Source organism: Meles meles, chromosome 21 (genome assembly GCF_922984935.1).
Source record: "Meles meles chromosome 21, mMelMel3.1 paternal haplotype, whole genome shotgun sequence".
Classification (NCBI taxonomy): Eukaryota; Metazoa; Chordata; class Mammalia; order Carnivora; family Mustelidae; genus Meles; species Meles meles.
This window is the reverse complement of record NC_060086.1, coordinates 43563097-43573748: the sequence shown is the minus strand read 5'-3', so window position 1 is coordinate 43573748 and position 10652 is coordinate 43563097. Positions and strand designations below refer to the sequence as shown.

Here is a 10652-nt window from a genome sequence, read left to right as displayed (position 1 = left end):
AAAGCAGGACCTGCCTTGTGGCTTTAAAAACTGTGCGGATGCTGGTGATTGCACGTTGGTCTCCAGCCTGCACCTCCTCCCTGGACTGCAGACGGTTATCTCCGTCTGCCCCTTCCCCTCGCCAAAGACTGACTTAGCAAAGATCAGAGGAGCAGGAGAGGAGGGTATGCTCCTGGTCCTCCTCCTCCCGTCGGGAGGTTTTTGCATTGTCCAGACGGGCGCCAAGGACGGCTTCCTCTCTAGGGCTGAGCAGCCCCTCACCGTTGGTGTCTGTCCTTTCTGGTCAGCTCTGCACATCCTTTCATTGGAAGGAGGCTCCCGGCCACACCAGGGGCCACTGTGGACCGCCCTTCAGACCACCTGTCTAAGAAATTGAGGGCAGCTGCTATGGGGTAAGCTCTTGGTTGGACCGCGGTCTCTACGCACCTGCCCTAGGAAGTGCCTGAGTCTCCTCGGAGAAAGTGCAGAAATGCAGCAAGGGCAGTTGTGGGTGTGGCTAATAGGGCCGGAGAAGCACCAAGTCCTGGGTCAGGGGCTTTGTTCCTGCCTGGGGGAAGGGGCCAGAGGGAAATGGTGCAGGTGAGCGTGTGTGGGCCGGCCATGGGCTACATATGGGACCTGGCCTGTGGGGGACCCCGGGGCACGTACACTCACATAGGTACACAGCTGCCCGGTGCCCGAAGGCGGTGGAGCAGAGCGTGGGAGGGGAACACGGGCGCTGTGGGGTGTGCACGGAGGAATCGGGTTATGTGTGTTCGTTCGGCCAACAAGCTTTTTTTGGTGCCGGCTCTTGGCACTGGCAATAATGCAAGGAATGAAAGACCCAAAGGAGACAGGGTGCTGTGAGCCAGGTGGGGCCACCCCCCCTCCCCAGTGCCCAGGTCTTGGGAGCAGAGCACTGGGGTTCCCTGCCACCCAGGGACACCTGTCTTTTGGGACTGGTGGCCGCTGGGGCCAAGTACAGTGTGTAGTTGGGGGTGGGGGCTGACACCCAGGCCCCTGACCAGGGCCGTGGATGGGTACAAGCCCCTCACAGTCCTGAGACGCCCGGCCTCGGTGGGATGAGGAGGGAGCCGGGCCCTGCCACCAGACCAGGCTCTGCGCCCCCACCGGCTTTGCCAGGTCACCTCTCGAATCTCAGGGCTTGGGTCACTGTTTGGAGAAGGAAGGTGGACTCCGCCTCTCTGGGCCCTTTCTGGCACCTCTGTGTGTGGGCCAGCTCCCCTCCCACCACACCCACGGAGAGCCAGCCCCGGCCTGCTCCGCCCCTGTCGCCCGGTCGGCCGGTCACCCCGCTCCGCCCGGGTCACCCCGCTCCGGCCCCGGTCACCCCGCTCCGGCCCCGGTCACCCCGCTCCGGCCCGGGTCACCCCGCTCCGGCCCCGGTCGGCCCCGCTCCGACCCGGGTCGGCCCCGCTCCGGCCCGGTCGGCCCCGCTCCGCCGTGGTCGGCCCCGCTCCGACCCGGTCACCCCCGTTCCGACCCGGTCACCCTGCTCCGCCCCGGTCACCCCGCTCCGCCGTGGTCGGCCCCGCTCCGCCCCGGTCACCCCGCGTCTCGGCGGAGCGCCCCCTCCCTCAGGCCCCCACGCCCCGCGCGGACCCAGACTTCGGCTGCGGGGAGGGGAGCCGGGGGATTGGCCTTCGGGCTGTCCCTGTGGGCGGACACGCGCCTTCCCGGGGCGGCTGCGACCTCGTCACCGCCCCGAGCTCCACGGCCGCCGGCGCGGGGCCCGTGGGAACCCCCTTCGGCCGCAGCACCCCGTTTCCCGGGCGCGTCCAGCCCTCTCTGCGGGCGGCGGCCGCGGGCTTCGAGCGGGACCGGGGCAGGTGGGGGGACGGGGCGAGCAGGCTCCACGGTCCGGAACGCGCGGGCAGGGCCCCGGACCCCGGCCGGAGCGCCAGTGACGGCCGCTTCCGGCTCCCGCCGAGGCTTCCGGCTCCCGCCGAGGCCTCCGCCCCGCCACTTCCGGCGTCGCCTCCCGGGGCCGGCCGGGAGCGGCGGGACGTCCCGGAGCCGCGCGCAGGCGGCCATGGAGCAGGACGACCCAGGCGAGGCGCTGGCGGAGCTGCGCGGGCGGCGGCTGGGCGCGCGGGAGCTGCTGCAGGCGGCGGCGGGCTCGGGGCTGGCCGCCTACGCCGTGTGGGCGCTGCTGCTGCAGCCCGGCTTCCGGCGCGTGCCGCTGCGGCTGCAGGTGCGCGCGGGCGGCCGGGGCGCGGGCGGGGGGCCGGGGGCGCGCTCGGGGACCAGCCCCGCTGCCTCCCTGCGCAGGTGCCGTACGTGGGCGCGAGCGCGCGGCAGGTGGAGCACGTGCTGTCGCTGCTGCGAGGCCGCCCCGGAAAGACGGTGGACCTGGGCTCCGGGGACGGCAGGATTGTAAGTGGCGCGTGCGGGTGGGCGTCCCCTCGCCGGCGGCCTGCGCGCCCTCGGGTCCCCACGGCCTCCTGTGCCCACAGGTGCTGGCCGCCCACAGGTGCGGCCTCCGCCCGGCCGTGGGCTACGAGCTGAACCCCTGGCTGGTGGGTCTGGCTCGGCTGCACGCGTGGAGGGCGGGCTGCGCCGGCAGCGTCTGCTACCGCCGTGAGGACCTCTGGAAGGTAACCCGGGGGGTCGGGAGCCCGAGACCCCACACCTGACCTCCACGCTCCGGTGCTGGGTTGGCTCGGGAGCTGGCAACCCAACCGCAGGTTCTCCGGCCACCTGCGTGGGCTGGGGCCAGGACTTGGAAGCCACAGTGGCCCCACGCCCACCAGACCTCCTCCCGGCTGGGGCCCTACTCCCTGCTGGGGCGATCTCTTCTTGCAGGTGGACCTGAGGGACTGCCGCAACGTGTCCGTGTTCCTGGCCCCTAGCGTGGTAGGTCTGCGGCCGGGAGCGGCAGGGGAGGCGCGGGACGTCCTCCTGGAACATGTTAGGCCTGGAGGAGTTGGGCAGGGCGGCCGCGTCCCATCCTGCACCCCGATCCTCCTGCTCTCTCCCACAGCTCCCACAGCTGGAGGACAAGCTGCAGGCGGAGCTGCCCGAAGGGGCCCGAGTGGTGTCGGGGCGCTTCCCCCTCCCCACATGGCAGCCCGTGGCTGTGATGGGTGAGGGTGTGGACCGGGTCTGGGCGTACGATGTCCCGAGGGGCGGGTTGGCTGGTCGGGCGTCCCCAGGACCCAGTTCTGCCTCAGCCCCTGGGCCGCCCAGTTCTCAGGCTGGCTGACCATTTGCACACAGTAAAGACTCGTGGACTCGTTCAGACTCTTGTTGGGAGGAGGCTGGGTGCAGTGACACACCCCCGACCCCGCTCCCGCCCGAGGGAGTGCTGTGAGGAGGGCTCCATGCTGGCTGTGGAGAAGAGTTCTGCCCTGAGTCTGACAACTGGCTAGCGGCTTCGGGTCCTTGGGTGCCGGGGCTTGATGGGCGGTGTGGTCCCCACTCCCCAGGCGTCCTGTGTACCCGTGAGCGTCCTCAGCCTCAGGATCTCCTGTTTGTACCTGCTAGGAGGGGTCCGGGTTGGTCGCCGGCCTGGCGGTGCTGTCACCTGGGACCGAGGCCTGCAGGTCACACCCGGCCCACCTGCCGAGGTGCTGGTCCACGTACTCCTGTAGCTCAGAAAGTTGCTCCTCAGCCATCGTGGCCCGGACTAGCAGCTGCGCCCGCTCGCGTTCCAGCTCCGCCTGGCATGGGGAGGGCGTAAGCCACAGGGCCAGACAGTGTGAGAAGGGCCTCAGCCAGCTTTGCCTCTTACCTGGGTGCCACGGGAGAAGTCCTGGAGCTTCTGGTGGATCTGGGCCCAGGAGGCAGCTTCCTGGCCCCTGTGAGGAGAGAGAGGGACAGGCAGCAGGGCCAGCGTCCTCTCAGGTGTTGACCGATGACCTTGCTCAAGTTGGGGCCCTTAGATCCCTGACTTGCCTGCTGGGAGCAAGGTCAGGACAGCATGCGCCCTCCTGTCCACTCAATCCTGCTTGGCCCTTTGAGCTGTCCGTCGGTACGTGGGGGCAGGGCAACCCGGGCCCAGCGGCCCACGGGCTGCTCACGGAGGGCTGAGCCACATTTTAGGGGTTTATTTCTCAAAATCTGGAGATAGACTGACACAAGCCCTTGCACGTTGCATAGGAACATGGAGGCCCAAAGGCAAGGGCTGTGAAAGTCACCAGGCAACCTGCGTCTGTCCTGTCCCCTCCACCTGGGGCCAGGGCCTCTACTGGCCATCCCCCACACCTCTTCATCCTTAGGTCCCCTGGGTCTTACTGAAAGGTCCTTTTCTCTGGGGGTCTCCCTGGCCCTCCGCTCAAGGTTAGCCCCTCTCCTGTTGGGGCCCCGCTTCACCCAGGCATTTGGCTGTCTCCCATGCAGACCAAAACCCACGCGCACAGGTGGGCTACCTTGTTCACCACTGCCACCAAAACCCCACCCAGGGCTTAGAGTTGGGGAACAAGTGAGTGATCCCCTGCACGTCCCCCCACTACCCACCCCAGGGTACTCACTGTGGGTCTGTGACTCCCAGGGAGGCTTCACTGGGCCCCTTCTGTAGGAACAAGGACAGCAGCATGAGCCCGGTGAGCTGTGCGAGGGACTCTCTCGGCTGAACGGGGCAGGCTGCTCAGGAATTGGGTCTTTGCTGAGCCTGTGATGGGCCTGGGGTGTGCTCTGGGGTGCTCTGCCCCAAGGCCAGTGTAGGGCAGCACGGAACGCTCACCTGGGCCTGGAGCTTCCGAAGCGTTGTCTCCTGCCTGGCCTGGTCTTCTGGGTGGCCGAGTTTGGTGACCAGGTGCAGAGACCGGGGCTCCAGGTGTAAGGTGGCTGCGTCAAAAGTAGCTTTGGGGGTCCCAGGTGCCCCACTGGAGTCTGCCAGCACCTGCTGCACACTAAGCCACATGCCAAGTCACATAGGGCCACCCCACCCCGGTGCCCGGCTCAGGGAGGGGCCCACCTGCGGGTCGCCAGCAGCTCCTCGTGTCTACGGCTCAGATCTGACAGGCGCTTGCGGTAGGCACGAGCAGCCCGGGCCAGCTGCTGCTCACGGCTGCGGTGCGCTGCCCGGATGTGCTCCAGAGTGGTCTCCAGGAACGTGCGGAGGGCTGCGGGGGCCGGCTCCTGGCCCGCGCGGGTCGCGTACTCCTGGAGGGGCGGGGGTGGGGCCAGGCCTGGGGAGGGCGGGGCTTGCCGGGCGCACCCCGCTTCCCATAGCGCCCTCTGGGGAGCGGCCGAGGCAGTGCAGCAGGCAGGGACCCCGGGGTCTCCCGGAAGCGGTCTGGCACACCCAGGCTGCGAGGCCTCCCCCACCGCAGGGCCACCCCGCCCGGTGCTCACGGCCACGGCTCGGGCACAGCGCTGCAGGTGCAGGGCGTACTCTCCGTTCAGCGTCTTGAGCTGCCCCTGCAGCTGGGCGTTCTCCGCCTCCGCCTGGCGCAGCTGGCCTCGGCAGGCCGACAGCAGCTGGGGGCGGGGGCAGCCCTGAACCACACTCCGCGAGGCGGGCCTTTGCCGGCGGTAGGACGCCACCTGCTAGACCTCAGCGTGGGGAGGGCCGGGCCTCACCATGGCTTGTGCCGCTACTTGCTGCCCAGCCGTCCTGGCCTCTTCTAGGGCTCCCTGCAGCCGCCGGCCCAGGTCTGCCCTGCGGACATGCGTGTGAAGCTTAGCTGGACCCAGGGCAGGGACTCCCCCTCGGGTCCTCGGGAAAAGCCACTCCGAGCCTGGTGCGGTACTGCGTCCTGCCGGTCCCGCGTGAGGCAGCCACTCACACACGAGTCTCCAGTGCCTGCCTCTGGGCCTTGTGCTCCTGCAGCGCGCGCTTCCATTCTCCCTGCAGGGTGCACAGCTCTGGGCTCCTGGCACTGCCCAACACCACCCTGGGCTAGGACAGATCCGGACAGGTCCCCAGGCTAGGTGACTGCTCACTCACGCTGTTCCCCAGCTTCTGCTGTTCATCCTTAGGGCTTACGAAGTCCTCAGGCTGTGCCTGTAGGAGAGAGCTGGTTCCAACCTCACTGTCTCTGCTGCACCCCTGCTTGGCTCCCACCCAGCCATGCACTCACGGCGACCTGGGGTCCGTGGTGGATGGAGCGTCCCTGCTCCCAGGCCTTGTGTTGGAGCCCCCGTGCCAGCTCCTGGCGGCGCCCCAAGGCAGCCTCTCGGGGGGCTGTGCGATCTCCATGCAGCTCCAGCTCCAGCACCCGGCTCTCCAGCCATAGGACCTGTAGGGTGACCAGGGTGAGCAGGTGCACTTGCCTGCCAGGCCACCCAGGGTAAGTCAACATCACCAGGGGACGTACAGGCACACAAAGCACACACGGGAGATGTGGGTATCACAGACACTGCATGAGTGTCTACAATCCCATGCGAATACCAGCACCCCTCACAGCACGGGTCCCAGGTATGCCCCCTCCCACCACGTGCCCCCGCCGGGACGCGTGGGCACCTGCCAGCACCCACCTCACTCTTCAGCTCAAAGAGTTCAGCCTCATGCTGCTCCCGCACGCGGTGCGCGGAGATCTGCAGGTCGACCAACTCCTTGGAGATCTGTGGGCGGTCAGGGTAAGAGGGTGCCCCGGGGACCCTCCCTCCTGCTAGCTGGCACCCTAGGGCCCCACGCGCACCTGCAGGCGCTGCGACTCACTCAGCTCCAGATCCGAGGGAAGCTCTGTCTTGAGGCAGGCTGCCCAGTCCTCTGCTCCGGGCAGAACCTGGGGAGGCATTGCCCCGCCATCGCCCACTTGTGTCTTAGGCTTGAGCAGTGGCCTCCACTCCCAAGGAGAGCTGCCGGCCATGCACTGCCGCCATGCACTGCCCCCTCCCCAGCACCCCCTCCACACACACAGCAGTTTCTCCTGGCCTCTGAGGGGTTAGGGAGGAACCCAGGCGCCATGGCAGAAGCAGAAGTGTCCCGGAGAGACTCACATTCTCAGTGGCCCCCGGTGGGGGTCTCGGCCTGGGGGCTGTGGCTGCTGCATGCTCCATAGGCAGAAAGGACTCTGGTCTCCCCAAGGGCAGTGCCGCCTTGCCAACCCGCCTGTTGCTGCAACACAGTGGCTTGTGTTGCCAAGGCCTCTGCTGGCCCCCTGCCGGTCCCGGGGGTGTCTGGGGCCCCACCCACGAGGGGAGCCAGGGAGGGGGACTCTGGGCTCCTTCCGTATATGGCTACCCATCCTTCACCTGGGCAGTGCAGGCCGGCGCCGCAGCCTCGATCCCGGGGCCTGATGGACCAGGAGTTCATGAGAAGGCCCAGCACAGAATGGAACGACCGCCGCCCTCACCGCTGTGCTCGCGCAAGGTGCCCTGCCTTGCCGTGGGCGTTCCCACAGTAGGCGCCTTCGGTGTGCCCACTGCCGCTGGCTGGTCGCTGGGATGGGCAGGTGAGCGAACTGGACAGATTCCCCCGCCCCCAGCCTGAGCGAAGGGGCCGCGGACGTTCCAGTCGAGGGACTGGGGGACTCAGGAGGACAGGCTCAGCCCCGGCACCCGGAGGGCTCCCTGGAGGCGGCGCCCGAGTGCCGGGCGCTGCGGCCCCCGACGTGCGTGCGGCCCCCATCGGGCACGCGCGCGCACGCGCTCTCCCTAGGCGGGGGCAGGGGCCATGGCGGCGGCCGGCCCGAGCGCCGCGCTCCGTTCAGGCGGCGTGGCCAGCGCCTGAGGCCCGTCTCTGTCCGGTAGTCTTCGAGGCGGTCCGTGCGGTCAGCCCGTGCGGGTAAGGAAACGGTTCGGGGCCCGCGTAGCGCCGCGCCGGGAGGGGGGCGGGGCGGGGCGGGGCGGCCCCGGGGGCGTGGCCTAGGCGCAGAGCGGGCGGGGCGGGCGGTTGCGTCGTCGCGAGGGGCGGGGCCTTCGCGGCTGCCGGCGGCAGTGGCGGCGGCGACGGCGGCGGCCGGGTGGTTGTGGTCGCGGCCGCTGGCGGGCTGGCGTGCGTACTGGTCGGCCCGGCCTGAGCCTGGGGCGTGGGCTTCCGCACCGGAGCTCCGGGAAGTCCGCGGAGCAGCGGGCGGGCTCCCTTTCCGGCCCCCGATGAGTGTGAGGAGCTGACCCCTCCCTCGCGCAGCCCTGCCTTGGTCTGGAGAGGGGAGCCCCCGCCCCGAGGAGGGGGTTCGGAAGCCTGGGGCCTCTCGACGAGGAGACGCGGGTGCTTGAGCTCTGCGACCATGAAGGTCAAGGTCATTCCGGTGCTCGAGGATAACTACATGTACCTGGTCATCGAGGAGCACACGCGGGAGGCTGTGGCCGTGGACGTAGCCGTGCCCAAGAGGGTGAGGGCAGCCTGTGGGCGGCGGGGAGCGCCGCTGGGGTGCCCCGACCACCGTGGCTGGAGCAGGCCCTTCCCCGGCTCTCTGATCTCTGGGCACATGGCGATTACGGTTACCGGATTATTTCGGGGCTGCCCTGAAGTTAGGACCGTCTCTGACCCCCGTTTTTACCCTCCCTGGTGCCTCACCGTTGTCCTACGCCCTGGGCGCTCAGTCATTGTCTGCTGGGTCCCCCGACCCCCTGGGACTCTGTGTACATCACATTGGACGCCCTAATTGGGGGGCAGAGGGGTGGGCGGCCACCGGACTCTTCCAAATCTCCCTAACTCCCGTCCCTTTCAGCTGCTGGAGATCGTGGGCCGGGAGGGGGTATCACTGACCACCGTGTTGACCACCCACCACCACTGGTGAGCGCGGTCGGGCGGGCCGAGGCGCGAGGGCATCGCCCCTGCCCCACCCGACCCAGGCGTGATCCTGCTCCCACCCGTCTGCAGGGACCACGCGCGGGGCAACGCGGAGCTGGCGCGGCTGCAGCCGGGACTGGCCGTGCTGGGCGCGGACGAGCGCATCTGCGCGCTGACCCGCAGGCTGGTGCACGGCGAGGAGCTGCGGGTGAGCGCGCGCCCGGGAGGGCGGGGAATCGCCTTGCGCCCTCCCGCCTCACCAGCAGCCCGCCCCTCTGCCGCAGTTTGGGGCCATCCACGTGCGCTGTCTCCTGACGCCAGGCCACACCTCCGGCCACATGAGCTACTTTCTGTGGGAAGAAGAGTGTCCAGATCCACCCGCGGTGTTCTCGGGTACTGGCTGCCCCACCCAACCAGTCTCCCCTGTCTGTGACCCTGCCCCACCTTCTCTGACCTGCTGTCCTCCCCAGGGGATGCACTGTCGGTGGCCGGCTGCGGCTTGCGCCTGGAGAGCACCGCTCAGCAGATGTATGAGAGCCTGACGGAGACCCTGGGCAGCCTGCCCCCCGAGACGGTGAGTGGCCATCCCTTCCCCTCCTGCAGGGTCCTGCCACCCTGGACAACCCACACACTCTGACCCTGACTGGTGCCATGGGGGTGCAGAATGAGCGCTCCAGCCAAGGAGCCTGGGCAGACCAGGCGTGGGGTGTGAGGGTGCAGGGAGAGGCCAGGCAAGCCCAGGTGAGCGCCTCCCTCCATCTCTGCCTGTGGCAGCGCTGGGCACCCCCTGAGTGCCTCCTTTCTCCAGAAGGTGTTCTGTGGCCATGAACACACACTGGGCAACCTTGAGTTTGCACAGAAAGTGGAGCCCGGCAACGACCACGTGAGAGCAAAGCTGTCGTGGGCCAAGGTGCGGCCACCCGACCCTCTCTCCTAGAGGTTTGGAGGGTGGACGAAGGTCGGGCCAGAGGAGGGGGGCTACTAGGGGAGTCAGACATGACCAGACCTGGCTTAGCCTGGAGTCCGCCGGCTTCTACTGGGTAGGGGAGGAGTGGGTGGCTTTGGATGGGGGCCTGTGCAGGTGGAGGGGTGGCTGTCCCCGAGGACCAGATGAGGCGAGGAAGCCCTTCTGCTCCCGCCCCCAGAGAGGGGCAGGGCTGAGTGCAGCCAAGTTGCTTGGGGCTCTTGAGATAGGGCAGTGACAGGACCCTGTGTTCATTCCAGAAGAGGGATGAGGACGACCTTCCCACAGTGCCATCCACCCTGAGCGAGGAGCTCCTCTACAACCCCTTCCTAAGGGTGGCGTGAGTACTGGTTGGCGTCCCTGGCCTTCTTGTGGGGCCCTGTGCCCACCCCGGGGCTGCGCCCCAGAGCAGGGTGTCCCGGGGCTGGCCTGCTGTCCTTTGGTCCCCCTCAGCGTCATCTGGGTACTGCGGGAGGTGCCAGGGGACCGGTTAGGGGGCTGACTGGCACCAGGGAGCAGCTGCTGTCTAAGCGTTTCCTGCCAACACCCCCCGGCAGTTCCCCAACAGTCTCCCCATGGCGTCCCCTCTGCCTACAGAGAGGAGCCTGTGCGCAAGTTCACGGGGAAGGCAGCCCCGGCCGAGGTCCTCGAGGCACTCTGCAAGGAGCGGGCGAGCTTCCAGCGGGCGGCTGAGCCACTGCAGCCGCAGGCCCGGGCTCTCCTGGCCCTGCAGTGGGGGCTCCTGGGCACACCTCGATAGAAGTGAGCCCCAGGAGGACCAGCTGTGGGGCCAGGCAGCACATCTCTCCTCCTTCACGCCTTGGCCGACTGAGCCCATGGGAGGATTGCCTCTGGCACCTTCCACGGCCCAGCTGGCTGTCCAGACTTGGAGAGTGGGCACCCTGGTACTGGATGGACATGTGAGGCTCCTCTCTGGGGTGCGTGTGAACCCCGAGGCCTGGGTGTTTGGGATGCGTGCTGGGGTGCACAGGGCTTCTGACTGTGAATAAAGCTGTGGAAGGGTTCTTTTTGGATGCTGGTGGATGCTCTTGGACTTGGAAG

General features: G+C 68.4%; 3 protein-coding genes across 8 annotated transcripts; 2 read left to right on the top strand and 1 right to left on the bottom strand.

Moving 5' to 3' along the window:
• Positions 1–1500: 1500 nt before the first annotated feature.
• ANTKMT (adenine nucleotide translocase lysine methyltransferase) lies at positions 1501–3239 on the top strand. 2 transcript variants are annotated; one of them, XM_045994127.1, is made up of 5 exons: positions 1511–2194; positions 2272–2376; positions 2457–2597; positions 2806–2856; positions 2984–3239. In XM_045994127.1, exons 1-5 carry the CDS (start codon positions 2033–2035, stop codon positions 3203–3205), a joined length of 681 nt encoding a protein of 226 aa, XP_045850083.1. In that variant the 5' UTR covers positions 1511–2032; the 3' UTR covers positions 3206–3239. The 2 variants fall into 2 exon arrangements, with proteins under 2 accessions (XP_045850084.1, XP_045850083.1); XM_045994128.1 differs by lacking the exon at positions 2272–2376 and having other exon boundaries at positions 1501–2194.
• CCDC78 (coiled-coil domain containing 78) lies at positions 3235–7274 on the bottom strand. 4 transcript variants are annotated; one of them, XM_045994123.1, is made up of 14 exons: positions 7144–7274; positions 6889–7006; positions 6588–6674; positions 6424–6510; positions 6027–6185; positions 5894–5950; positions 5733–5794; positions 5527–5605; positions 4919–5424; positions 4685–4853; positions 4473–4513; positions 3734–3800; positions 3562–3662; positions 3235–3482 (listed from the first exon to the last, which is right to left on the bottom strand). In XM_045994123.1, exons 2-14 carry the CDS (start codon positions 6946–6948, stop codon positions 3368–3370), a joined length of 1590 nt encoding a protein of 529 aa, XP_045850079.1. In that variant the 5' UTR covers positions 6949–7006; positions 7144–7274; the 3' UTR covers positions 3235–3367. The 4 variants fall into 4 exon arrangements, with proteins under 4 accessions (XP_045850079.1, XP_045850076.1, XP_045850077.1 ...); XM_045994120.1 differs by having other exon boundaries at positions 6588–7163; XM_045994121.1 differs by having other exon boundaries at positions 3235–3479; positions 6588–7163.
• Positions 7275–7302: 28 nt separating this feature from the next.
• HAGHL (hydroxyacylglutathione hydrolase like) lies at positions 7303–10615 on the top strand. Of its 2 annotated transcripts, XM_045994125.1 has the most exons (9): positions 7303–7675; positions 8021–8225; positions 8565–8629; positions 8717–8834; positions 8911–9019; positions 9097–9200; positions 9435–9536; positions 9851–9930; positions 10188–10615. In XM_045994125.1, the coding sequence occupies exons 2-9, from the start codon at positions 8121–8123 to the stop codon at positions 10348–10350; spliced, it is 846 nt and encodes a 281-aa protein (XP_045850081.1). In that variant the 5' UTR covers positions 7303–7675; positions 8021–8120; the 3' UTR covers positions 10351–10615. The 2 variants fall into 2 exon arrangements, with proteins under 2 accessions (XP_045850081.1, XP_045850082.1); XM_045994126.1 differs by lacking the exon at positions 7303–7675 and having other exon boundaries at positions 7706–8225; positions 9438–9536.
• Positions 10616–10652: the final 37 nt, after the last annotated feature.